The 27440-nt window shown below is 50.2% G+C and overlaps 1 protein-coding gene across 3 annotated transcripts in view; it reads left to right on the top strand.

Annotated features, from left to right (window-relative positions):
* Nucleotides 1-24156: 24156 nt before the first annotated feature.
* The window catches only part of GPM6B (glycoprotein M6B), a 39210-nt gene continuing 35926 nt past the window's right edge, over nt 24157-27440 (top strand). For all 3 annotated transcript variants that reach the window (XM_047075911.1, XM_047075913.1, XM_047075912.1), the window contains exon 1: nt 24157-24217. In XM_047075911.1, the coding sequence (XP_046931867.1) occupies nt 24157-24217 (61 nt within the window). The remainder of the gene's footprint in view (nt 24218-27440) is intronic.

Here is a 27440-nt window from a genome sequence, read left to right as displayed (position 1 = left end):
CCAGCCATGCTCTTCTCATGTGTATGCCCCAAGACAAATGAAAACTTATGTCCGTACAAAAACTTGTGGGTGAATGTTCATAGCAGTGTTATTTAGAATAGCCAAAAAGCGGAAACAACCCAAATGCCCACAAGTTGAAGAGTGGATAAACAAAACGTGGCCCCATAGGATTTTATCAATTAAAAAAAAAAAGGAAATTCTTTTTTTTTTAGAGATCCACGTCTTGGTTTTATTTTATTTATTTAATTTTTATAATTTTTTATTAAAAAATTTTTTTTGTTGACTTTTTTATTTATTTTTGAGAGGCAGGGAGAGACAGAGCATGAGCGGAGAAGGGACAGAGAGAGAGGGAGACTCAGAATCCAAAGCAGGCTCCAGGCTCCGAGCCGTCAGCACAGAGCCCGACGCGGGGCCCGAACCCACAAACTGTGAGCTCATGACCTGAGCCGAAGTCGGACGTCTAACCGGCTGAGCCACCCAGGCACCCCTATAATTTATTTTTTAATTTACATCCAAGTTAGCTAGCATATAGTGCAACTGTGATTTCAGGAGTAAATTCCTTAGTGCCCCTTACCCATTTAGCCCATCCCCCTTCCCACAACCCCTCCAGTAACCCTCAGTTCTCCATATTTATGAGTCTCTTCTGTTTTGTCCCCCTCGCTGTTTTTATATTATTTTTGCTTCCCTTCCCTTATGTTCATCTGTTTTGTCTCTTAAATTCCTCATATGAGTGAAGTCATATGATATTTGTCCTTCTCTAATTTCGCTTAGCATAATCCCCTCCAGTTCCATCCACGTAGTTGCAAATGGCAAGATTTCATTCTTTTTGATTGCCGAGTAATACTCCATTATATACGTATACCACATTTTCTTCATTCATCTATCGATGGACGTTTGGGCTCTTTCCCTACTTTGGCTATTGCTGATAGTGCTGCTAGAAACATGGGGGTGCATGTGCCCCTTCGAAACAGCACACCTGTATCCCTTGGATAAATGCCTAGTAGTGCCATTGCTGGGTCGTAGGGTAGTTCTATTGTTAGCTTTTTGAGGAACCTCCATACTGTTTCCCAGAGTGGCTGCACCGGTTTGCATTCCCACCAGCAGTGCACAAGAGATCCTCTCTCTCCGCATCCTCGCCAACATCTGTTGTTGCCTGAGTTGTGAATGTTAGCCATTCTGACAGGTCTAAGGTGGTATCTCAGTGTGGTTTTGATTTGTATTTCCCTGATGATGAGTGATGTGGAGCATTTTTTCATGTGTCGGCCATCTGGATGTCTTTTGGAGAAGTGTCTATTCATGTCAAAAAAAAAAAAAAGGAAATTCTGATACTTGCTACAACAAGTTTTCAGGGGTGGCCGTTGGAAACATTGTGCTAAGTGAAAGAAGCCAGTTACAAAGGACCACATGTCCTGTGTCCTGAACAAACAAGTTCATAGAGAAAGGAGTTGCTTAGAACCAGAGTTGGGCCACGGGGTAGGGTAGGGGGGCCTGGGGATTGCCTGCTAATAGGATCAGAGTTTCTTTCAGGGGCAACCAAAATGTTCAAAAGTAGATAATGGTGACAGTGGCAGTCATAGAAGCTGGACAAGTGGAAGGGAAGAAATAAACTAAAAACTCTTGAACTGTGTACTTGAAATGGGTTGGATTATATGGTGTGTCAGTCATCTCGCAACACTTTTTAAAAATGGGCTTTGGCTTAGTCATACATCCTAACCAGTGAAAGAAATATGCTGAGTAAATATTAATACATTATTTTATGTTCTGCCCATGGACTCCTATTTTAATTAGGGAAATATGCATTTCTAATTACTGCCATTGTGTGCCTAAGGCTGATGTGTTTGGATAGATCTTTCTGACCATGGAAATAGTTGTTCTTTAATCAGGTCAATAAAATAATTACTGCTGGCAGATGGATGTGCCTCCTGTTCAACATTGAGGTCATTTGGGGCCCCTGGGCTTCACAAACTGTAGGCGGAAAATTAAAACCACTTAGTGTTTCTGCATACTAAGCCCTCCCGACACAGTATATTCGATATGTAAGTTGGCGCTTTATGATATACTCTGCCAGATTGTCCCTCTCTGGTAATCCCGTGCTGTTTACTTACAAGTTTCTTAAAAAGCGGTGGTGCTGTGCGGTCCATTTTTAATTTTTTTAAGATAGAAAAATAATACTTTAGAAGCCGCAGGACAGAAGCTTTGCAAATATTCTAATAATCATTACTTGAAAATCAATGAGTTCTCATCGAATGTGAGCACATTTTTCTCAACCCAAGCTAGGTGTTGTGGCATGGCACCATTGTATGGTCTCTGGCCCGTCAGAGGTCAAAGTCTCTTGGGGAATGTCAGACTTCAACACAAGGGTGCTTTGGAGAAAAAGATAGAACACCATAATGCGGTAAATTGACGGGGCATAGACGTGAGATGGAGTGAGAACCCAGTCATTGGCAGGGGTTCCCACGAGCTGTAGCCCTTGAGTTATGCCACGAAAATGAATAGAATTAGGACAAGGGAAAGGGGAGAGAAAAGAGCGAGAAGGAAACTGGTCCAAGAAATGGAGGCAAGAGGCCCCGGGTAGGTGACCGTGGGGAGCCCTGCAGGTGATGAGCATCGGATGACTTGGTTCGGGGCAGGGTGACCCGCGTGGGTCTGAGAGGGCCGACTTGACCTGGCGGGCAGGGGTTCCCCCTCTAGCTTGTGGGAACAACTCCGTGAGAGTGCGAAGTTTGGACAGATAAGGCTTGGTTTGGGATTGGAGATCCGGGAAATCGTGGAGGTTGATAACCAGCTAGAAAGCCAAGCCCGAGTCCCGGAGAGGGTGGATGAAGGGGCAAGGATGGATTTAAACTGCTGAAACACACACACACACACACACACACACACACACACACACACTCTCCTGGTAAGTAATCCAAGGTGCACAAGTCTTAGCCAACTACTGTACCTTTTAGAGAGAGTGTTTGGTCTGTAGAGAGACTTTGTAGAATTGGAATGACCTCTCCAAGCAATATGTTGATGGGGGAATTTATTAGTATTGTTTGACAGATGCGGACGTGGATGGCCAGAGAGGCAGAAGTTAAACGGCTTCCTCGAGTGACTTAGCTGCTAGTCGCAGGAGCTGGGATTCTGAATGCCTCAAGACCGTTAAGGCGTCGGGATGATGGCGATGCTTTTGACAGGAAGGGAGAGCTTTGGGAAGGAAGGAGGCATCAGACGGGTGTGGAGAAGATGAAGTCAGCTCAGCACATTTTGAGTTTAGAAGGATGTGAGCTGCTGAACAGGCAGTATGTGTATATATGGGTACGAACGTGCGCGCACAGGTACACGCGTGAATGTGTGTGTGTGCTGTGTGTGTCTGCGCGTGCGCCTGTGTTTCTATGTGCCAGTATGCATATGTGTGTTAGACACGCATATACACATGTACACAGGCATATATATATCCACGTACTTAAATCTTTTATTCACATCCTTCGGAAGTCAGAATCCTCCAAGCCCAATTCGTCTTCCGTGTCCCCATCGAAACCTTCATCCTTCCTTTCGTGTGTGTGTATAAGATGGGGGGGCCATCTCACCCTTTTAGGAAGGGCGACTTCCTGAGAGAGACTAGACCCTCACCTGAGCCTCCTGCGCCGTCACAGAAGGCCCACAGGGGACACTAGGAAGCCTCAGACCCAGAGCCGGCCCTCCCTGAGCCCTCCGGCAGCCAGGAGGTCACACCGAAACCACCAGCTGAACGGGGGAGCAAGAGGGCACTCGTGGCTTCAGAGCGAGGGCCGGCCCGTGTGGCTGGGGGTGGGGGGGGCGCTGTGATGCGCTCAGCCAGGCGTTTGTCCCGGAGGGCAGGACCCCGACCCTGCTGTGGCATCGTCCAGAATGAGCTATGTCACATAAACCCATCAGCTAGGTGAAGCACATGTCGTTGAGGACTTGTAAGCCACCTGTTATTATACACTCTGCTAAGCTGTCATTTTCATGATCTTTACCTTGGCCGCGTTTTTGTTCATGGATCTTGCTTCCAGTGTCGCGTCTCAACACCCGTCACCGGGGCGCCTGGGTGGCTTAGTCAGTTGAGCATCCGACTCCGGCTCAGGCCACGATCTCAAGTTCTTGAGTTGGAGCCCCACGTCAGGCTGTGTGCTGACAGCTCAGAGCCCGCTTCGGATCCTCTGTCTCCCTCTCTCTCTGCCCCTCCCCCACTTGTGCATGCTTCCCCCAATAAATAAATCTTTAAAAAAGAAAGAAAGAAAAATAAACACCCATCTCCGAACCCAAGATCATGAAGATTTCCCCCTGCATTTTCCTCCGGGAGTTTTATAGGTTAACATTGTGGTCTGTGATCCATTTTGAGTTAATTTTTGTGTGAGGCATATGGGTCTGACTTCCTATTTTGCATATGGACGTCCAAATGTCCCAGCACCATTTACGGAAAAGAATATCCTTTCTCTGTGCGATTACCTTCATCAAAAGTGAGTTTATATTTGCGTGGGTCTATTTCTGGGCTCTCTATTGTGTTCCACTGATCTGTGTGTCTGTCCTTTGTCAAAACCACACTGCCTTGATTGGTGTAGCTTTACAGTGAGTCCCGAAATGGGATAACGGGAGGCCTCGGACTTTGTTCTCTTTCAGAATAATTCTGGCTATTCTAGTTCCTCTGAAGAACTTTAGAACGAGCTTGTTGACGGCTACGAAAAGGCTTGTCAGCCTTTTGACTTGATTGCATGGGATCTGTAGATCACGTTGGAAAGACTTAAGCTCTCGTTTTGAAAATCCGTGTTTTTCTTTTTTCTTTTTAAAACTGTTCTCCTTAGGGGCGCCTGGGTGGCGCAGTCGGTTAAGCGTCCGACTTCAGCCAGGTCACGATCTCGCGGTCCGTGAGTTCGAGCCCCGCGTCGGGCTCTGGGCTGATGGCTCAGAGCCTGGAGCCTGTTTCCAATTCTGTGTCTCCCTCTCTCTCTCTGCCCCTCCCCGTTCATGCTCTGTCTCTCTCTGTCCCAAAAATAAATAAACGTTGAAAAAAAAAAAATTAAAAAAAAAAACAAAAACTGTTCTCCTTTAAAAAAAAAAAAAACAAAAAAAAACAACCTTTTCTTTGCCTTCCAGTTAGTTAACATAGTGCTAGATGAACCTCCGTTTATAAATTGGGCCCTAATCCTCAGGAGAGGCGTGCCCTGAGGGCACAGTAGGTTGGAGAAACCTCAGTGAACAGAGAAAAGGGGGAGGGTGGGTGCTGGAGAGGAGAAAGAGAGATGGAGGGGGGAGCCAAGGGTTTGGGGGTACATTGGAGACAGCGGAGAGAGGGAGGCTGACCTAGGGTCGGTGACTGGGGCCTGGGCCACACACACGCAGGTGCAGGTGTACTTGGGTCCCGTGTGGGGACGCGGGCCCCGGGGAGGGGGCGACGTCTAGGCATCTCTGAGAGGCAGGAGGCCACGCCAGCCCTGCGGGGACATGGTTGGGAGGCAGAGCAGATGGCCCCAGCATCGTTTGCAGCCGCCTCCTTCTCCCTTCCAGAAGGGAGAAGGCAGGAGCGCTTGGGCCGCCTTCCAGAGCCAGGCTTAGCCCGGGCCGGCGCCTGGCTCCATCCTGGTCTTGGGACAAGTTCTAACTCTCCCAGCCTCCCTGACCTTCCTTCCCTGGGGGCCTCGAAGATCGGCCTGAGCCATGAGGAAGGAAGGAACCTGTGCCGGTGGGAAGTAGGGCATCGTTTTAATGCTCTCCGGTGAAGTTATTTATTAAGGTGCAGAGCCCTTTCCAAGAATTCATTCTGAGCCAGAGAAATCTTCATTTGTCCCCCTCGGATCGAGAGCCCCATCTTTTGGAGACTTGATACATGGTGGCGTGAAACTCAAATCGTTTCTTTGGCCGGCCTCTTAGAACTTTCTGGATTGGTGTGTGTTTTTATGACCTGTCCGGTGTTGCTGTCTGCTCTGCTGGCGTCCCTCAGCGAAGACGCAGGGGACTGGGACGTCTGTAGGAAAGACAGCCTGCGAGGCAAGGTGCCCCGAGGTCATCGCTGTCAGCCCCCAGCCAAGTCTCAGGGCCATCTGAGCATTCCCGCGGCCTCTCAGCCTCTCCCCCGCCCCCATTCGATCCCTGACAGTCAGAAACGCAGAAATCAACCTGGCAAGGGCGTCATGGCATTTCTTCATTTCGTCCTTCCCTCCAGGAGGAAGGGGGGGGAGGCGGTGCTCCATGGCAGGATTGGAGGGAGGGCTTAAGCTTTATCATTAATTTTTAAGATCAGAGTCTAATTGCGACTTAATGACAAGAGGGAGGATGTTTATTATACCGTGGCACAATAAATATTTTCTACTGAGTTTTGAGGCCATTCGAGGGACTTGCTTTAAGGAAATTGAAAACCACGCAAGCCGCTCCGAGGGAGGCAAATCATTGCAGGCAGACACTGTTGCTAAGAGCGGCCCAGCTTTATCCTCCCCCTCCTCCTCCTCTCTCCCCTGGCTTTAAAAAACAGAAGCTTAAAAGCCTCCATTGTGTGCAGGGGAGAAATATGCTAATTTGAGGCCCGTTTCTCCTCCAGAGTCTTCTCTGGGCCTGTCATCGCTGCGATATGAATGATGATCAGGGGACAAAGGAGATGAATAGGACGGCAGCTCTGTTCCCCCCTCACCACCCCCCCCCACCGGACGCCCACCTCCACCCCGGGGCCGTGGGCTGCCCAGAGTTGAGTGGGTTCTCATGGCTTTGCTCTATCCTCCCCCAGGCGCTGCCTCCTGTCGTTGCTAGACAGCCCCCTTGTATAGGGCACTCAGGCCGCCCCCTTGCAGGAAGGCCGCGTGCTCCTTATTCAGTGCAGAGGGGTGGGGTTGTTATGCAAGGCACCCGCGCCCTGCCACCTCCTAGACAGGGCACAGGCGAGAAAAGAAGAAATCCGTGATCTGAAATGGCAAAAACTTTATTGAGCCAAGGCCATGACTAAACGGTGATCTAGATTCTTGTGCTTTCCACGCCAGCCTTATCAGGGTTTAATAGCAGTCAAGTCTTCAGCTTATGCCTTTGGCGCTCTCCTTGGATGCATCGCTGGATTTTTACGTGTTTAACTTTTACTTTCTGTGTGGCAAATCGAGCCAGGATTTCCGTACAGTGAGATGACAGTGTTGGATGTGGACTCCCACGCTCAACAATAGGAGAAATATGTTTTCCTTCCTGCTCTGGCTGGCTGGTTTTTATGCAGGGAAGCGCATTGATTTAATTCCTGTGGGCACGTTTGAGCTCGGTTAGTTTTTTAAATGCGCAAATTTTATAACTGAAGAATAACGTGTGCATTGCCAAAGAGCCATTAAGACCAGGAAAAGTGCTTCCAAATTGAAATTCCCCATGACTCATTGGAGTCAATTTGTAAATTTGTCAGGTATACTTGGAGTGTAGTCTATATAGCCCACGAAAGTGACTTTTATACCACCGTTTGAAGCTGGAAAATGAACGTTAATTGAAGTCTAGGTTTGTGTGGAGTGCTTAGTAGAGACTGATGGCGGTAGGTTTTAGGTGGGAAACAATAATAGGTCTTTATCGTACTGGTCTCTCATGTGCTTTTAAGAAACAATTAGACATTGCATCTTGGTTCGTCTTGATGACAAATTCCGAAAAAATAAAACTTGGTAAATCTTTGCCCTGTAAACATGAGACGTCCTTTTACACCCACAGAACTTGACTGGATAGAAACTCGAGTTAGAGCTCATTCATCTGCCTCTACAAAGTAGCTCACGTGCTGGACACACACAGGTTTTAAATGACAGGCTGTGTGGATTTGTTTCCTCCTTATTAAGGTCTGGGTCTTGTCCATTGGTGTGGTAAGCATGATTTCGGCTTTAAAGTCACAGCCTGCAAGCGGCGACCATTAATCTAGTTTTCTGATTGACATCAGCAGGCCGAGGATGTCACAGTGAAGAAGGGGACCCGCCACTTTTAGTGACGTAAAGTGCCAACTGGTAAGCGTAGCGAGCCCAAGACTCGTCTCGTGGAAACCCGGATCACAAAGCAGTGGTCCACCACGTGTTTTGTTCGTTCGTTGGTTTAACCTCGACAGGTGGCCCGAGATCAGCACTCAAGAGCCGCCTTACTCCGACTGGCATGTCACGTGTGTTTGAATTCACTTCGGTGTGCTTGTCCGCTGCCACTCTGTCCCTAGCTCCCCAAGCTGGAAGTGAATACGTAATCTTGTTGAGCATTTTTCACATCTAGCAGCGATCATCTCCTTACACGTTTCACCATAAAAAATGTAAAAGCTGAACGCAACTGGGAGTTAAGCAAACCCCAGCGAGCGAGTGGGACGTCTTGCCCCTGTTCTGAAAGCCGGTGATGCGCAAAACCCTCGTAGGGTTCTTGATGGTTCCGGCCGCCACTGATAATGGTGCCAACTTGGAGAAAGCCTTGTGTGTTATAATGGCTTTGAGAAACGCATGTGTGGACGACTAGCTTTTGTCGACATTCACGTAGCGTTAATACGTGATGTAGTAGCCGGGCACTGTTCTCACCGTGTTGCTATCTTCTCATTTCATCTTTCCGGTCACTTGAGGGTGTGTGGACTGAATATTATCGGGCTCTACAGGTGAGGATTGGAGACTTAGAGGAATCAAGGAACTCGCTTCCCAGGTGGACTTGGGCAAATGGTAAACTCCTAAGGGTCTGGGACTCATGAAGACACTGAAATTCCTTAAGACATCATTGGGTGCGAACTGCTGTTCCATGTCCATCAGGTACCTGTCCAGGTGGTGTTTCCGCCACGAAGACTTCCTTTCCACTCGCACCCTCCCCCCCTGCCCAGCCTTGATCTGCCATTTGCCTGTGAGTTCAACTTTCTCCATCCGTACCCCATACCCATCCGACCCCCCTCCCAATCCTCCCGTGGGGGTCGTGTGTGTTTCGAGGGGTGCTGAGCCCCAGGTCCCTCCTGCTGTCCGGTCAGCAACACTCCTAGCAGTTGCCCTGGGCCGGATGCTACACGGGCGCTGGGGGACAAATCGGACGTGGAACCTGTCGTGGACCGTCCATTCCGGTGAGGGAGATACCGTGTGATGGCAGCCGCCGTGACGGTGCCCCGACACCAGTGGGTGGGTCGGTATTCGCTAATCATGAGTGAGTGTGTCCTTCCCCAGATCCCCGCGGCTGCTTGCACACGGACCACCTCTGCCCTCGTGGCTTCGCTGTGCCCGGCCCAACCCTTGTTCCGGGGCTGGAGCCTGATCAATGTGTGTCAAGTGAACAAATGAGCTGTGAAGAGTTAAAAGGTTTAGCGCTGGTTTTCGGTGTTGCCGGCAGTGAATTACGAGTATTTAGAAAAGAAGGAATTGGCTTTGGTCACCTTCTGCATGCGTCCGACTGCAAGCCCTAGCATGACTTTAATGGAGAATTAATGAGGTATCTGGATTTTTTCTGAGGACGCGGCGAAGGAAATGCAGATGTTCTGGCTGAGGAGTCCAAACACTAAGATTTCAGGCAGAGCTTTCGATTCGAAGATTCGACTGCTTTTGATTCACGATAATAAAAATACTCATTTTTCGTGGCAAGAGTTGACACAGCGGACTAATTTCTGTCTTGACCCTGCTGAATGTATTACGACAGGTATAGCTTTGAAATGTGTCTCATTTCTTGTGAATATTGGCAAAAGAAATTACCAGCCATTAGTAGAAAATAATCCAGTAACTTTTAAAAAAGGAGTCAATATCCCACATAACTAATCTGACTGATCAGCTGTTGGGTGGGAATGTGACAAATTGCCTGTCCCTTTCACCCATGAAACTGTTCTGTGAGCCCCAGGAAAGGTTACACAGCAAATCCCTCCAGTAGGATTTTTGACATTTTAAACAAGCTAATGATCAGGGTGGCCAATTAGACATAAAAACGTTTAAATTTTCTAGATCCACATGAGGATCAGAGTGCTGTGTTCAACTGGTCCTTTCTCTGCCAACCCTCAGAAACAGGTGCTTCAAAAAGCAAAAAGGCTACAAACTCCCGTTTCGTTTTAGGATTTGAAGAATTGGCCTAAATCAAGAATTTGCTGGTTTTTCTCTGTTAGTGCAAAAATTAGGGAGCCTTTCTTCTTTGGTGATACAACCACAGCAGCGGCAGCTTGGATTCTTTTAATACTTTATCATTTTAAGTGCTTAGAGGCATTTCGCGTTCCCCCAAAGCAGCCGTTCTCAGCTGTGGAACGCATCGCCCTCACGCGCTAGGATTCCTGGTGCAAAGTTCCAGTTTGTCGCCAATAACAAAGCACGGAGGCGTGAGTAATTTCCTTTTTATTTTGATGAATGGATGCATCTCTTATCATACACTGCCTTGCCCTTTGATCTGCTTTCCCCAGTGGGCAGGAATGGGTGAGATCTCAGTTTGGGAGCCGGGAATTTCCCACAATCCCAGGTTCTCTCCTGAGAGCGGGTAGAGCAGGTGACCATTATCCATCCATTATCCTGTGGCCGCGGCTGGTTGACAAGCTCCATCCTGGAGCTTTATTGCCTTCTTGGTGGGGAGGGGGGGGTGGGGGAAGCGTTTTAAACCCCGCTCTGGTCTTGCTTATTAATCATAACAGCTACTTTTTATCGAGTGTCCCGGCTCTTGTGCAAAGCCCATGGCGTGCATTAGCTCGCTTAATCCAATGGCATGGTTTATCAGTGGCTTTTCATTAAAAAGATAAATTGATGTTAACAAGCATCGATTTCCAGAGATTTATGTTGTCGTTTCTGTTACACTGTCTTGGCCCAATACGATTTTGCTTTTAAAAGGTATTTTGTAAAATACATGACTCTCTTTGTGCAAAGATGTAATGTATATTTCAGGAAGAATTATCTCTGTCTAGGGCGTGCATTGCAGATCGGGCAGTTAGGCCTTATCCTAACAGAGTGTTTGCTTTGATAGCTGTGCATCAGGCAAAAACAGGAGCCTGTTTGGCTGTGAGTCAAGAGACCTGAATCTTGAGTCCTGTCTTTCCCAATTACAGACTAGAAAAGGAGAAAAGAGCTAGCCGGTTTTAAGATTTTCCTCCTGCTTTAGGATTCGGTGCGTGCGTGACATTTATTTTAAGCTGGACCAGAAAATCAGGGAAGCACTGAACAAAATTCTTCTCGTTGTGGCTTCTGTGAAGAACTTCTAGGTGGACTCCCGTGACGTCGTGTTAAATGCCCAGGTGGTAAAACGGAGGTAAAGGGGTTGCCCTCTGAGGGCGCTGGGTGACATTGCCACCTCTGTGGCATGGGGGGCCTAGTACTTGGTACCTTCCTCTCTGTATCGACACCCATCATTTGGTGCCCCCTTTGAAGTCACCTGAGCCCATTCTGATCCCACTCGAGTACATGATTAAGTGACCTCAAGTCGTTGGCTGATGGAGAACCTAGAAGGAACGCATTTTAATGAGCACCCGCATGTTGCCGACATCGCGACGCCATCTGAATCCCCCAAACGGGGGAAGGGTTTTATCACACGGCCTGCGGGGTCAGTGCAGACGATGGCACTCACTGATCCGGTGATCTTTAAAAAAAAAAAAAAAAGATTTGTTTTTAGCAATACGTCATGCCACTGCTGTAGAAATTATTCGCATAGAATGTAGGAGAAACCGTGCCTGCCTGCCTGCCCCGTGTAAAGTCACGGGTCCTGTGAGCGGGCACTTGTCCACCAGTGCGTGTCTCCACGGCTTCTGTGGAGTGTTGGAAGTGCTGGGTGTCCGCTCACAAGATAACGGGCTCTGGCAAACTGGTAGGTGACACAGGCAGGGCTGGCCGAACAGGCGGTGTTGAAGATGGAGAAGAGCTAGAATAAAATGGCTTCATAAAACGTTCATGCTCTCGGCATCTCTCTGGCTTCATTCACAGTGATTATCTCTGGCTTTCACGGTCCTGCCATACACTGTTGGGACCCAGAGACGCAATTTGACATTCTTGAACAAAATCGTCAGCTTTCGTATTTACCTAGTAGCTCGTTGGCCTCGTGACCTGTGTCCCGTGTCCATTCCTGAGGTCAAGAAACTATCCAGGGGCACCCGGGTGGCTCAGCCGGTTGGTCGAGCATCCGACTCTTGATTTAGGCTCAGGTCATGATCCCAGAGTCATGGCATCGAGTCCCGAGTCGGGCTCCTTGCTGAGCACGGAGCCTGCTTTAAGATTCTCTCTCTCCCCCTCTGTCCCTCTCCCAGGCTCGTGTGCGCGCGTGCTCTCCAAAGAAAAAAAAAACAAGACAGCTATACAGAGGTCATTTCTCAGATTTTGCCCTGTCTCTGGAGACGTACTGAATCTGTATATTCTCCAATATGAAGACACTGCGTGCGATTTAATGATGTCAACTATTAGTAGATTTCAATGCGATTGCTAAGATTCACTCTTCATTGGTGGCCCTCCTTACACACAAGGTTCTTTTACGTGTGGCCTGCTGGGGATGGTTATTTCCCGCCTCTTGTCCTGCCTCTGACAGATGAGGCGGCAGAGGCTCAGATGTGAGCGGACCGAGTCCCCATGATGGCAAGTGACGGGGCCAGTGCTTAGTGGTAAATGCGACACGCTTCCCTTGCACTGACTCTGAATCTCACTGAACTGAACGTGCCTTGTGGGCCTCGTGGAATTCTGTGCCTGATAAGGCCTCACGTGCAAAATACAGATTTAAAGATCACATGACTAGGAATTCGAAGACCGTGACATCAGAGCATGAAACCAAGCTTGAGGCTCTTCTCGAGGGCAGGGCTCTCTCTGCCTTTTTTCCTTTTCTCTTTCTTTTCCTTCCCTTCCCTTTTCCTTTTCCTTTTCCTTTTCCTTTTCCTTTCTTTTTCTTTCTTTCAATAAAAACCAGAGGCAAATCTAATTTGGTTCTGAGTACCCAGGTGTGGGCAACATCCTCCATCCAGATTGCAGAAATCAATTTTGACAATTCGTTAAAGAGGGCCCTTGGAGACACATCTTTTGTAATCTCATTGCCTTATTCATCTTAGCCCCAGGGAAAGATCTGGAAGGATGTAGAATCACCAGCTCTTCCTTACTCCCTCCGCCTCCTCCTTGGACCTGTCGGGTGGTGGTGGGAGCATAAGGACTTAAGAGAAATAATTGCGCTTCGCAAGTGTCACGTAGGAAGTACTGTTCTGAGGCCCTCTCTGTAGAACAGTCTGTTGGAGCCTGATGAAGGAAGTTCTCCGCGAGCCCATTTATCAGCTGGCACAGCCGAGGCTCAGGAAGGTCACGTGGCTTCACGAGGCTGGTAAATGGCAGAGCTGGGCAGCGAGGGGTGGTGGGCGAGGATACAGACATGGGCCCCCCACTCACTGGGGAGCTACGCCGCCCTGTGTTTCACCAGAGGTGCGGGAGGGGCAGGCGGGGAGCTCCGGACCACCGTGTTTGGGAGAATGTAGCTAGTCGCACAAGAGCCTTTCTGAGCAAGTCTGGATTCCCTGGGCTGAGCAGCTGATGGCCGCTGATCGCCTAGTCAGCCGGGCCCTTGTGGAACTTTGACGGTTGTCTCTGACGCCTCAGTTCCCACCTGTGGCATCCGGTGGCCTGAGTCAAGGGTCAGCCCGGCCTCCGACCGGTTGTGGGACCTCGGCCAAGTCCCTTTGGGCTGCCTCGGGTCTTGGTTTCTCCATCCACACCAGGGGGGTGGTTACGCCCACCTCTTGCCTCCGAAGGGAAGGCAGAGGTGAGAGAAGGTGGGTCGGAGTTCCCGTGGCCGTGTTGGTACGTGGGGCCCCTCGGGTCCCGAGTGCCGGCCTCTCTGCGCCCCTCCTCAGCTACCGTCCCATCTCGTGGGGATGCAGTGGGCCCTCAGGACGCCGCACCGTAGCCCGTGGAGACAGCTCCTGAAGGGACCCGGTCGTGTGTCCCCAGTAGCTGGCCCTTGGCGCTTTTTCGTCATGACCCGGTGATAGCTACGGAGGGGCTTGAACAAAGAATGGGAAAATACAACCGGCCCCCCGGATTGGTGATGCTCTCTGCTCAGACCAGTACGAAGTACGCGCTGTTGAGGATGGGCTTGGAGGGGTCCAGTTCCGCGAGGGGCCCGTGGGGAGAGTGTGTGCACCCGCCGGATCAATCGAGCGCCTTTATCAAGCGGCCTATTAGAAACCCGTCCATCTACCCGCCGACTGCATTTTAGGGGAAGGTGGTAGGGACTCTGCATCTAGGCGAGAACGAGGCCCCCTTCGCTCACCTGGACTTCTCAGAGTTGAAAAGGGTCCCATCGTCTTTATCCGCACCCTGCCAGGCTCGTCCCGTAACTCGGCCACTTCTGCGGTGAGAATTTTCCTAGCCCACGCGTCTCGTGAGTTGACCTTGCCTTTGAAAATGTCCGGCTTCCTGCTGCAAAACAGGCCGAAGAGAAGGAGACCGGCCTCCCGTGGGGTACCACACGGAGGGGTCGGGTCGGGCTGGGTCGGCACAGGCTGTCGTCTCCCAGCCGTGCGGGAGGCGGGTCGAGGCTGGGTGTGTCCCGTGTAGTGAGTTGCCGTGCGGGGACGCTTGCACTGTTGCTGAGATGGGGGCGGTTAGGTATGCGAAGCAGGGGGAAATGAGCACAGGTCAGCCAGGGAGGCCTCCCGGAGGAGGCGGCTGTGGGGCTGTGCCTGGCCAACCGAGGAGGAGCTGTCCCGAGGACCCGACGGGGATCCACCTCGCTGGGGTTTGGGAGGCCTGCCCTTGCTCATGTGAGCTGGCACGCGGGTGGGGGGTGAGATGATTGGGAGCCGTGGCGGGGGGGGGGGGGGGGAGATCACTGATGATGCGTCACTCTTAGGCAGGGATCTGAGCTCCCCGGGGAGGCGCTAATGAGTCAGGAAGCACGTCATCAGTGCATCAGCTGTGTGTGCCTTGTGTATATAGGAGGAAGGGGCAAACTGGCGTTTTTAATCAAAGCCCCCTTGTCATCTGGTCCTTGCTGCCACTCGGGCTTTAGGTGTGGCTCCATCGCGCGGGGGTCCGCTTCCCTCCAATGCGATGAGACTCACAGCAAGGGGACCGCCTCTCTGCCTCACGCCGCCTCCGCCCTCTGATCCCTCGGGGTTCCCTGGGGCCTCGGATCCCCTGAAGACTCAGCCCCGCTTGAGTCCCCAAGCAATCTGGGCTGAGGGCTAACTGCCTGAGACCGAGACGGTCCTACCTTCTGTTACGTCACCCCTAAAATGGGGCTGTTGTCACGTCCCTCTTAGGGCTGTGACTGGACTAAATCCAGTAATAAGTGTACCCTTCGCTGTTATGCACAGCTCCTTTTTTTTTTTTTTTTTAAAGAGCGAGAGAGAGAGTGAGTGGGGGAGGGACAGAGAGAGAGAGAGGGAGGGAGGGAGAGAGAATCCCAAGAAGGTTCTATGCTTTCAGAGCAGGGCCCGACACAGGTCTCAAACTCACAAACCGTGAGATCATGACCTGAGCTGAAATCGAGAGTCAGACGTTTAACCGACTGATCCGCCCCCCCATCCCCGCCACCTCTACCAAGTTGGAATTCCTTCCATCTTGGACAATCTTTTTCTTTTCCCTCCGTTTCCCGCTCCCTGACTCTCACTCCGAAGGCGAAGTGTCCCATCCTCGCGCCCACAGCTGCCCCTGCCTTTCCTGGGACCTCCAGTCCTCCGTGATCTGCCTCCGCGGACACCTGCAATCTTGTCGCCCCCCCCCCCCCCGCGGCCTTGTCTGCGCCAGACGTTTTGGGACTCGCCTCCCTACTGCGTTCCTTCCCCCTTAACCTGCCTGCATTTTTCTGCCACCTTCCCAGCACGATCAGACTCCCTTAGAAAGCAGACTGCCCTTGCTTCTCCTCTTGGCACCCCAGACCTTCGGTACCCCTCTCTAAGCTGGTTTCCGTTCTGATCGTCCTGTTGACGCTGGTAAGGAAACGGGCATTTTCCGTGTCAGCGCCCTTGGCCGCGTCTGCCCCTTCCCGCGGCCTTGACCGCGGACCACCTCTTCCGTCACAAACCTCCCTCCTTCTCTGTGACGGCGCCCTGCCCGGGATCTCCTCCAGCCTCTTCTGCGTCCCCTGGGAGTAGTGCTTCCCCCAGACCCCCACCCCCACCCCAAATTGGTAGGCCCCTCGGGACCATCTCCCAGTTATGTCCCCCCAGAAAAAGACCTTGAAGCCCTGACTTCTGGTACCTGAGAGTCGGCCCCGATTTGGAAAGAGGGTCTTTGTACATGGAATCGTGTCAAGATGCGGCCATGCTCGGTGAGGGTGGGCCCTAGTCCGGTGGGACAGGTGGCCTTACAAGAAGAGACGCACGCACACGGGGAAGGCCACATGACGACCAAGGCGGAGGTCCGAACGATGTGTCTGCCAAGAACCAGCAGCGGCAAGAAGAGGCCGGGACGCGTGCTCCCCTAAGAGGCTTCGGAGAGAGCGTGGCCCTACTGACGCTTTGATTTTGGCCTTCTAGCCTCCCGGGACCGTGAGGGAGTAATTCCTGTGGTCGAAAGCCCGCCACGTTGAGGCACTTGGACATAGCAGCCGTAGGAACCCAATACGGACCCTGACCTCCCCGTGCGTTCCCTTCCGCACTCACCGTCCTTCGAGGGGTCAGAGCTGAGCCTCGGGGTCAACGCTGAACCCCCTCTCCCCCGCCGTGATGCCCGCTTTCTCATTTCTGCCTCACCGGTTCCCCGGTCCGGCGTGGCCGCCCTGACCACATCCTGGGCATCCATCAAACGGATGGCATCCTTTTGTAGAATTTTCCTCAGCTGCCTCTGCTCGGTCGCCATCACCGTGGCGCACGTCGTGTGTGGCCCCGTGACCTACGGCGGCTGGCCCCGCGTCGGGATTACCCGGGGGGATTTTCAGGCTCTCGTGCCCACCGCACACGTGCTCTGACGGTCAGACCCGGGTCTGTGGGGGTGGGGCCCCCGCGCGGGTGTTTGCAGAGTTCCCCACGTGGTTCTGGTACGAAGCCCCTGGCCGACGGGACGTCACAACAGCCCAAGCAAGCGTAGGGAAGAAAAGGTGGACTCAAGGCGCCGGTTCTCAAGCGGGGGTGACTTTGCCCGCCAGCAGGTGGTTGGCGGCGTTGGCCAAACTCCCCGATCACTGCAATGGAGGCTCTGGCGGCTTTGCGAGGACACTGCCGGTCGTCACACAGCTGACGAGACGACACCGGGAAGGGATCGGGCTCACAGGGGCTCCTGGGTGCTCCCCCGGCGTCCCCGGTGTCCGCGTGCAAGAGAAACCCCAGTGAGGACGGCCTGTACTCATCGGAGCTTTGTCAGAGTATTGGGTGTGAGTCATCCAGTCTGACTTGTCACTGTAGCTCTTAGCTTTCCGGGGTGTCATGTCCTGTAAAGGAAAGGATGACGAGTATAGAGGAGGGACCGAGGAAATCAGGAAAGAGAAAAAGAATAAGAAATCCAAAGGCATTAAAAACCCACGCCGGATGTGAAATGAGAAATTTCATTCCGGTAAAGGCAGGCAGGAGCTTTGCCAAATGGATAAAGCTTAGGGAAGGTCCAGTTATGGAAAAGATCCAATTCTAAACCATCGAATTCTCCATTTCTGGCTGTCTCTTTCTAGTCGTTGTGGTGTTTAATTTATGCTACATTTTGAACCCAGCACAGAAGTACGATTGCTTCTTTACGTAAAAAGTATCTTGGGGCACCTGGCTGGCTCAGTTGGCTGAGCGTCTGACTCTTGATTTTAGCTCAGGTCGTGATCCCAGGGTCGTGAGATCAAGCTTCGTGTCGGGCTCCGCATTGAGCGTGTAGCCCGGTTAAGATTTTCTCTCTCTTCCTCTGTCTCTCTCCTTCCGTCTCGCTCCCCGGCTTGTGCTGTTTCTCTCTTAAACAAAGTATCTTTTCTGCTTTAAATGTAAGCTTTAAGAATTCTTGCAGTACTGGTAATCTTTTCCCTCCAGGCCTCTGATATCTGCTTCTAGGACACATCTTTAATTATATCATGGGGAATATAATGCGAAAATAGGGGTCACTTGACAAAAATTTCTTTAAAAACACAGTTTATTTCAAATTCATTCAGGCACACTAGAACGTCAAGTGGGGCTGTCTGTGGTTCTGGGGGTGCCACTCCGGGGACCGATTTCCTTTGCGGGGCACAGCAAGGATTATGCCTGGGCATGTGAAGGCCTTCTAGGCCCCGGAAACTGTAGAAAGTACAGGTCTCGGGGAAACTCACTGGCTGTGAGTTGCTTGCCTTGGTTGGAGGGGGTCAGCAGGAGGGCTTCCACAAGTGCTGTCTTAGTGACAAGAAGGGGCTGGGGGAGTCGGGGAGGCATGCCGGCTCATTGGAAAGGAGGGAGCATCCGTCACCGGGAGAAGAGAGATGATCTATAAAGAAACCCGTCAGTGACGAGAATGGAAAAAGAGGTAAGTGGAAAGGAAATGAAGGAGGTTCTGTCTTGGGTACTGAGAGGCTGGGCTTGGAAGGGGAAAAAACTGTGGGTTGAGATGTAAAAATTTCAGAGGAATTAGTAGCTGGAATAAATATGGAAACCTCCTTCTCGATGATTGAATGACTCCCAGCGAGGAGTCCTTCTGAAGAGAAGAAATCTGTAATGTGGTTTCAGAAAAGTGGAAAGAGTAGGCATGTGACACTTGTGACTTGATTGATAGCCTTGTGACTAGGGTGAGTGTCATTCCCGTGGGTTCATCCCATTCTTGATGAGTTCCCAGTTGACTGAACAGTCACGGTCACGTAACGTGGAACAGAGACTCGACGTCTGGCGTGCGATAGGTGCTTAATGGACCTTGGTTGAATGGACGAAGGAGTGAATGAACCCACGAGCCAGTCAGGTGACCAGGATGATGTCCATAGTGGCCTGTACAAGTCTCTCTCACTGTGGTCTTGTCACATTCATCTCTTTCATCAGTTATGTGGATCACGGGCATGTGAGACACGTAAGGCAAATTTAGCAGGAGACTGGGTAATTGTGATTTACTGGAAGACATACATATTCGGTCTTCATTTCTGGCACAGAGCTTCCAAAACCCTTGGAATTTCCTGTAACGGAGAGCCGTATAGGTGACTTTTTTGTTTTAGGTGAATGCGGTGACTTTTTGGAAGCTAAGGTTGGGGGCTGGTCACCAGCGGAGCCAACCAAGTGAGGAGAGGGTTGGAACTTTCAGTTCCAGCCTCGTCCCCACCCCCACCCCCATCCGTACCCCTGGCCAGTGATGTAATCATTGTGCCTCTGTAACGAAGCCTCCATAAAACCCCAGAAGGACTGGGTTCAGAGAGCTTCTGGGTGGGTGAGCACCTGCAGATTTGGGGACAGTCACGTGCTGGGAGAGGGCTCAGAAGCTGCGGTCCTTTCCCCATACCTTGTCCTGTGCGTCTTTTCATCCAGCTGTTGATTCATATCCTTTAATATCACTTACAGTAAACCTGTAATCTAATAGGCAAAACGTTCTTCTGCGTTCCGTAAGCTGGTCTAGGAAATTCGTCGAACCCGAGAAGGAAAGGGGGTCATTGGAACCTCTGGTCTATAGCTGGTCAGTCAGAGGCACAGGTGACCTGATGCCACGCCCTGGGCACACAGTGTCAGAAATGAGCTGACTCGTAAGACCTCCTGTTGGTGTCGGGGAGCTGCTTGCTGGTGTGAGGAACCCCACACGTACACACACGCAGCGGAACTGGCGGCCAGAGTCGTCAGTAACAAAATAAAGGCCGGGAAGATATTCCTGGAACGGATCGCAGACGAACAGTCAAAATTCTCTTGACGAGTGGGAAGCTGCCCCAAGACAGAGAGGCAGAGGGGGGTCCTATTCTGAGTGACGATGGTGGAGGCGCCCGAGGTGTCTTGCTCCCACACCATCCTTCACCCAGAACTCTTCTTGAGGGAGTTCCAGCGACGACTTGGTAGTAAAGGTTACTTTCCGCTTGTCAGCCCTCCCCCTCTTTGTTCCTTCTACCGTGTTGGACGACCCGCGACGCTCACGTTAGGCCCCCGTGGAGCGTCTTCTGCTCGAATTCTGCTTTGGCCTGGTTCCCCAGCTTTTCTCATTTTTCCTCCTTAGCCTTTTTCACCCTCCCCTTAAAGTTTTCCCTGTCCCTTTATTTTTAAGAGACTGCGCCCCTTAAAGTCTGATCTCAGAGTACGTCTGGTCTGTGTCCTCCCTGGCCCCTTGTTCACCATTCATTTACAGGTTGAGGGCCTCCTGCGTGCCGGGGACCGTTCTAGGAGCTGGTAGTACACAGCAGAGAGCAAAACAGACAACACTTGTCCGTGCGGGGCTTCTATGGTAGGGGGAAGACAGACAGTCCGCAGGGAAATGCCTGGATGGATTGGTGTTGGGTCATGAACATCTAACCCAGGTAAGGGGACTGGGCCCGTCAGGGTTACTCTCACAAGAAAGTCAGGGACAGTCCCCGAGAAGGTGGCATTTGAGCAGAGCTGTGGCCTTGTACTCCCAAGTCTCTGGTCAGCCCCTCTCCTTTGGAGCCATGTTTCCGGACAGCTCCCCCAGGGTGTCCCCGCGTACCCCAAACCATCCGGGCTCGTCTCCTTGCCAGACGTGTTCCTCCTCCTCGTTGGGTCCCCATTTTGGCTCATCCCGCGACCATCTCTTCGTTCACCCAGGCTGGAGACTGCACACTCCTCTTCTCCTTTTCCATCCCCGGGAGGCGTTAAGTATCCAGGGAGATGTCCTCAGGGTCCTCCCCTCCTCCCCTGGCCGTAGTTTGGACCCTCCGATCTCTTGCTGGGAGATTCCTCATTAGTTTGCCGGCCCCACCCTGCCCCTCTGTCTTTTACGTCATGGACCCCATGACCTTTGTAAAGCACGGATGACCTCTGTTTGCAAGCCTTCCCTCCCCACCTGCTGCCTCCAGGATTAGCAAGGTGGTCTGTTCAACCCCCCTGATCCCCAGCCCCGTCCCTTCCTCTCCCTCCCGCCCCTCACCACCCCCAACACACACACACACACACACACACACACACACACACACACACACATACACACACACACACACCCTGTGCTCTGGACCCTCAGTCAAAAAAATCAGCTCCCCCCCCCCCACATGGGCCATCCCTTTTCCTTTTTGTGTGCTTTCCAGGTTTTCCTGGGATGCCCTCCCCTTCCCTGTTCTACCTTCCCTTTCTCTACCCTGCCCTGCCCTTTCCCACTCTCCTTCCCTTCTCCACGCTTCCCTACCCTCCCCTACCTGGCACTTGCCATCCAAAGGGCAGGAGTAGCTCAGCTCCGCGCACAGCTTTCCCCAACTTCTCTTTCCCGCCTCTCATCTTCCGTGTTGTGATCCTGGAGGGCTTGCGGGGGATCGCCCGGTTACGAGGGTTCACTGTGGCCCCTTAGTCTGCGGGTTACCTGGAGACCGGCACCGTCTCCTGCAAAGTCTGTGCTCCCCGCAGGGGTGAGCGCGCAGAAGGTGCTCGCCGAACCGGCCACAATTGCCTCAGAAATGTTAGAAATGTATGCTCTTCTCTCTTGCTGTTGATCATTTTTCTATCCCGCTTTTTTCCAATTCAAATGGTTTTTCATAGACCTCAGTGAGATTTTGAGGCTTCATATAAAGTTACAAAGGTAACTTCTAGAATCGTCCTACGTCATCAGCCTGACGAAAAGGAAGCGGTGAAGTTGTGAATAAGGCAGAAATGGTGAATTTCTCATTTGCATATAGTTTTTCAAGGTGAAAGTAGATGGAGGTGTCAGCTGGAGAATTTGGGACTATTTTGTCCGATGGTTTTGTTTTCTAGGACTATGATACAGAACCAGAGTTGTACTTAAATTTAAAAAGTCTTCCGTATTTAATGCAGAGCATCTTCCATATTCTGCCTTCCTACTTTAACAACATTTGAAAATAATATTCTTTTTTTTTTATGTTTATTTTTGAGAGAGAGAGCACGTGCGAGTAGGGGAGGGCAGAGAGAGAGAGGAAGACACAGAATCCGAGGCAGGCTCCAGGCCCTGAGCTGTCAGCGCAGAGCCCGACGCGGGGCTCGAACCCACGAACCGCGCGATCACGACCTGAGCTGAAGTCAGACGCTCAACTGACTGAGCCACCCAGGTGTCCCTAAAAATAATATTCTTAAGTAATAGTCAAAAAAGTATTGTATTCTGCCAGTTCTCTAATTGAATGGTTTCACTAGATAATTTTTAAATAAAACCAATACCAGAGCTAATTACGATCGTCCGCTCTGGTGCTGAATTGAAATTTGTTCTGGTTTTCGTTCTCAAACTGCCAAGGGAGAACAGGCCTGTCACAAAAGTTTCCATCGTTTGGTCTGAGTGCACACAAGTAGTCTTTGCAAAAATGTTTAAGACTGTCCTGTTTGGACGTATCATCACGTTTTCCCACGGAGGCAGTTGCATCGCAAATGAATCTCTTTTTGAAGGTCGGAAATTGTAGGCTGCCTGCTTCTCACTTCTCTCGCCATGAGACAATAAAATTGTCTGGGGCCATAATTTAAAGGCATTGTTGATTGTGGGTGTGGACTTCTAGGAGGATGGTTAACAGTGAAAAATGAGAAGTAAAATTAAAAGAAAATGTTGGAACAGGCCAAACTGGTTTTCCACATCTTTTCTGGCTCACGGGGGGGGGGGGGGGGGGGGGGGGGGGGGGGCCAGGGGTATTGAATGTAGAAGGCTTTGGGGATTATCTAAAACTAAGGCATTGAAAGATCAGGGTGTGGGAGGATTTCCATTCAGGATCTTACACGTTTTTTTCTTACGTATTGAGCGACAAAGCATCAAACCTGGGAAGAGATTTATTTTTTTTCCGGAGACAATGGCCTCTGACTTGGCTTTAAGTTTGCTTCTAAGGCGGGTGCTCAACCCAACCAACTGGCAGGCTCTTCTCGGTCAGGGAAGCCTTCACCCTGTGGTTTTCAGTATTCATCCCTCTAGTTGACTTGAGCTTCTAGAAAGATCTTTAATAGAGACGGTGAACGTAAGTGGGTCAATCAAATGTTTAAATCATGGTACAGAAACCAGCGATGCTTGGAAACATACGGCTTATGACCGTGATAAAGGCTTTTATATGCTTGGATGGGCTGAGAACTGTGGTCCCATAGTATCTGGGTACGTAAGAAGGCTTGTGAAACCGGCAGTCAGTCATTATTGGCACAATAATAGCCTTTATGCCGAACATTTAGAATGCTCTTGAAAACACCCTTTTGACTTTGAGGGAGAGGTTCTAATGAATACAGCTCTATGTAGAAATAATCACGTCCAGTAAGAAAAACCATTGTATTTCCATTTTCATTCCAAGAAGCCACCAGAATGTCAGCCAGATAGGCTTGTAGCATGTTAGGCTTTTAAATATGGAGGGAAGGAAACCTTGTTATGAATTGGGCTTGAGCTAACGTGTCTCTTACTGCCTCGTATGTTAGTTACAGACAGAGAACAGATTAGAATTCTAATGCCAAATTGCATACAGCTATTGTCAAATCCACGTTTCTGGTTTTCTTCCCTCTGATGTATTTTTCTGTCTTTAATATATATATATATATATATATATATAAAATATATATATACTGTAATATATGTAATACGTAATTGTATCATATATTAATATTATTATATATATTTTGCAAATCTAGCTAGCTAGCTAGAGACTGCATGGAAGACAAATAGGAAAGAAAGCAAGTAAAATAGAGACCATGGGCAGTCCTCTGAGTGTATTCTGCCGGGGTCGGGGTAAATGAACTTGACTCAAACTGTGATGCCCCATAAAGGGCCCCCCCCCGCCCGCCCCCAGGAAGGACTTTGCGGTGGGAGGCCCGCGTTCTCCCAAGAGAGCACACGTCCCGACCCCGCTGAGTCACATGGTGGGAGGGGGCTCTCTCCCTTCTCCTCCGCATCTCGTCCTCTGATGTCACAAATGTGTTCTTCTGCCCTGGGAGAGCTGATTAGCATTCCGCGGGCGCAGTTGGCCGGCGGCTGGGGGGCGCGGGCGGGGGGGGGGGGGGTGGGGGGCGGGGGCGCGGCTGTCCCCCGGGAACCGCAGTGGGACGGGCCGGGGCGCGGGACGGCCGCGTTATAACTGGGATCCTCGCTGACGTGTGGCCGCCGGCTCCTTGGCAGCTGTGGCTCTGGACCAGTAGGCAGAGGGAAGCTGCCGCTGACGCGTCCGTTGCATCTTGGAAGGGACTGTAATCCACTGTAGTGAGAACAGAGCCTCTCAATCACGCGGTGTAAATAAGAGGCGGAGGGGGAGTCCAGGAGAAAAGGAAGAGGAGGGGAAGAGTGTGTGTCGGGGGAGCGGGGAAAAGCATTTTTGGTGGATGGTATGAAGCCAGCCATGGAAACTGCAGCCGAGGAAAATACTGAACAAAGCCAAGAGAGAAAAGGTACCCAGCGCTCCGACAATAGCCGGTTTCAAGCTTTTCACTGGGGGTGCTTGGAGAGGGGTAGCCCGGTTTTGGGTCTCTTGTACAATAGTTCCGAAACAATCCCTCTGGCATGGTCTTGCTTTCGGGTGGGTTTGTTTTTTGTTTTTTGGTTTTTTTTTGTCCTCCAGGCTGAGGTTAAATTCATAGAGCAGCCTTTCTTCTGCCCATTCGTGTTCCAGATCTTCCTGCCCCATATGGGATTTCCCAGAAGGATGTCCGCAGTTTGTCACCCTGGGTAGCTGGATGGGGGAAACGGTCTTTTTGTCTTTTTCATTAATCGAATGAGTCATAACTTAGGTCCCACGTTCTGCATGTAATAGTGCGGGGACACGAAACGCGTTGTTTTCTGCTCATGCCGAGGACGAACCGGAGGGGCACACGTACTAAATATGCTTGGGTTCCGCTGATGCCGTAGTGATTTGGGACATTTTCTGATGTTCTTATTGAATATGATTGTTCTTTCCTGACTGTGACACGTAATAACCCTTGACAGTTGGAGCTTCAGAGAGGAGACGTCAGCTCTGTCGCCTAGTGCTGATGGAAAGGGGCGGAGGGGAACCGGGAAAGGTCTTGTCCCCTTAAGGGGAATGTCATCACGATGTTGACACAGGGAAGGGCTTTTCGAGAGAAACAAGTGTTCTGCGGTAAGAAAATGGCAGAAAACAGGAGCTAAAATTAATCTGTCTTTTGCTAGATGGAAACTGATGTCAGGCGTGAGACCCCATGGCGTCAGCTCAGCCACCGTTAAATTACAATGCGGTGAGATGCGTTCACCTGTCTCCCTCACCCAAACTTACAGGCTCCCCTGAAGGATACCCCATTCTACACCTGCAGTGGCTCTCGTATCACCAGCCTTCACGCTCAGGTTATCTCCCGTGGCCCTGGGTCCACCGACACTCGCTAAGCAGTAGTGATTTTCCAGGGCGAGAGCACAACTCTGTTGTGCTTATGGGTATGTCGGTTGGACTCTCTGGCTGACAGCAGGCTTGGCTACAGGCTGCCTGTTTATAATTTCTATGGAACTGCTTCTATAGGTACCTTCTAAAGGGTACTTTAATAGACGACGTACCCTAAACGGAGCAGTTTCATTTTTGAAGTAAATTTCAAAGTTGGGATAAAATAGGCACCACGTGAAATGTGCCATTGCAGCCGTTCTTCACCGCGTCACTCAGTGGCATTAGGTACGGAGCATTTTGATTTTAAAATTGGTAGTGTGATTCAATCCCTGCATGAAACCTACCCGCCCTCACCAACAAAACAAACAAAAGCCGTGCCTGGTCTCGTATATATTTTTAATTTTATAGGAGGACCAAACAGCCATCAGAGAAGCTCTTGGGAGTATTTATGAAGCTTGAGGAATGGAGATAAAAGTTAAAGATTCATTTCCGTGACGACTGGAGATGAAGTTCAGGGGGGCATGATAACGTAACAGCGTTGTTGTGAGGAAGTCTCTCGGAGTTTATAGCAACGTTTCTCCGAGAATAGATGACTTCATCTAGTGCACGCTTTTTGTTCATACTGGGTTTGCCATATTGAGAAACCAGATTAACCATTGATAAGCCATTAATAAAACCATCACGGCCTCCGCAAAAACATACCTTTCTTTTTTTCTCCGCAAAAGCAAGCGAGGAGCGTACACCCAATACAAAATCCTTACTACACAACCGTGTTTCTCCCCCTCGTTGAGTCTTCATGGACTGGTGACACTTTACGTCAGTTACATACTATTTAATACCAAATCTGCAGGCTGCACTACATCGATTGACTGTATGTGAAAACTCGTTAGTTAGCTATGGTCTTAGAGACAAAACTAGAAGCAAAAGATAATTCCTGGAGGAACTCTAAAAATTGCCAAAATTGACAGACACTGGCTGCAGAGGCAGTTCACAAGTGCCAGGTTAACACGAGGTCTCGTCACACGTATAGTACGGGCTCGAGTGAGAATACCGGCCAGGTCAGGTGTTTGGCCAGCACCCCCGGGGGTTGTGATGGCTCTGTGACCCGCCATAAATGCTGATTTGGAGGATGGCTTAGCTACTGATCTTCGTGTAGACGAACAAGTTCATATGCCAGCTGCACCCAAGTCAAAACCCACACAAGTATCACCTTTGTCATTTTCCAGTTTGCTGGCCCATTGTCATTCTAGGTGCACGCGCGCGTACACACACACACACACACACACACACACACACACACACACGAAGTTGACAGAAATGTTTCTGCCCGCTTGTCACTCTAGTGTTCCTTCAGATTTAATTTGAAATTTATAAGACAAATGTTGACTTCCTTGAAATATACATGTAAAATTCTGAGATAATTGGAGAATGCATTATATAATTCTTGAGCTGGTGGATCTGGTTTTTTTGGGGGGGGGGGGTTCATTTAAGCCTTGCAGCAAGGGATTTAATTTACGAAATTTAATCCTATGTATTTTGTCACTCCCCACAGAGTTTTTCATGCACGTCTATTTCCCCCCGCACCCCCCCCCCGTTCCTTTTTTCCCGTTTGCTTTCAGTAGTTAGTGCTAGGGACCAGACCTGCCTCTTAACTTGGGGTGTTATTGCCCAATGGCTAGTACCCAGTAGCTTAGGCAGTCTTGCTTCGGAGAATTATTTGGATTATTATTAAGAATATAAATTAAACTTAGCTTTATAAATTGACCTCGCCTTTTTTAGCTGGCCTCCCTTCCTTCGGCAGGACAAAGGGAGCTGTGTCTTTAAATCAGAATGACCGTGTTCCAATTTTGAACAATAATCATCTAAATCCAAAAAAAAAAAAAAAAAGCATACATGTTTTTGAAACCGCCTTCTTGCTTTTGCCGCAGAACACTTCTGGGAGGTCAGACTTCCCAAGAGGTATTTAGTGATCTCCAGAAATTTTTCAGGAAAGCAAGCGGGTCTTGTCAGATGGACGTAAGGAATGCCAGGTTATTACGAATAACCGTTTTTACATTGGAAGCATTAAATTAAATCCAAGTATGAGGATTGAGTAAACAGAATCGCTGAAATGGAATAAGTAGAGGAAATGAATAAGACAGAATCAAAGGCACTAGATCATGGGCCTCAATAATGAAGACAGGGAGAGCTATGTTTCTATTTATTTCTGTGGAGTATTACTTGATATCAATTCATTTGTGAAGACCAGTGCATCTGGAATTGCTGGGAGCACTCAATCAAGGGGT

The sequence above is a fragment of the Lynx rufus genome, unplaced genomic scaffold (genome assembly GCF_022079265.1).
Source record: "Lynx rufus isolate CCGP_SWC_20201006 ecotype Redwood Valley unplaced genomic scaffold, mLynRuf1.p SCAF_14, whole genome shotgun sequence".
Classification (NCBI taxonomy): domain Eukaryota; kingdom Metazoa; phylum Chordata; class Mammalia; order Carnivora; family Felidae; genus Lynx; species Lynx rufus.
This window is presented reverse-complemented; position numbering and strand designations above follow the sequence as displayed.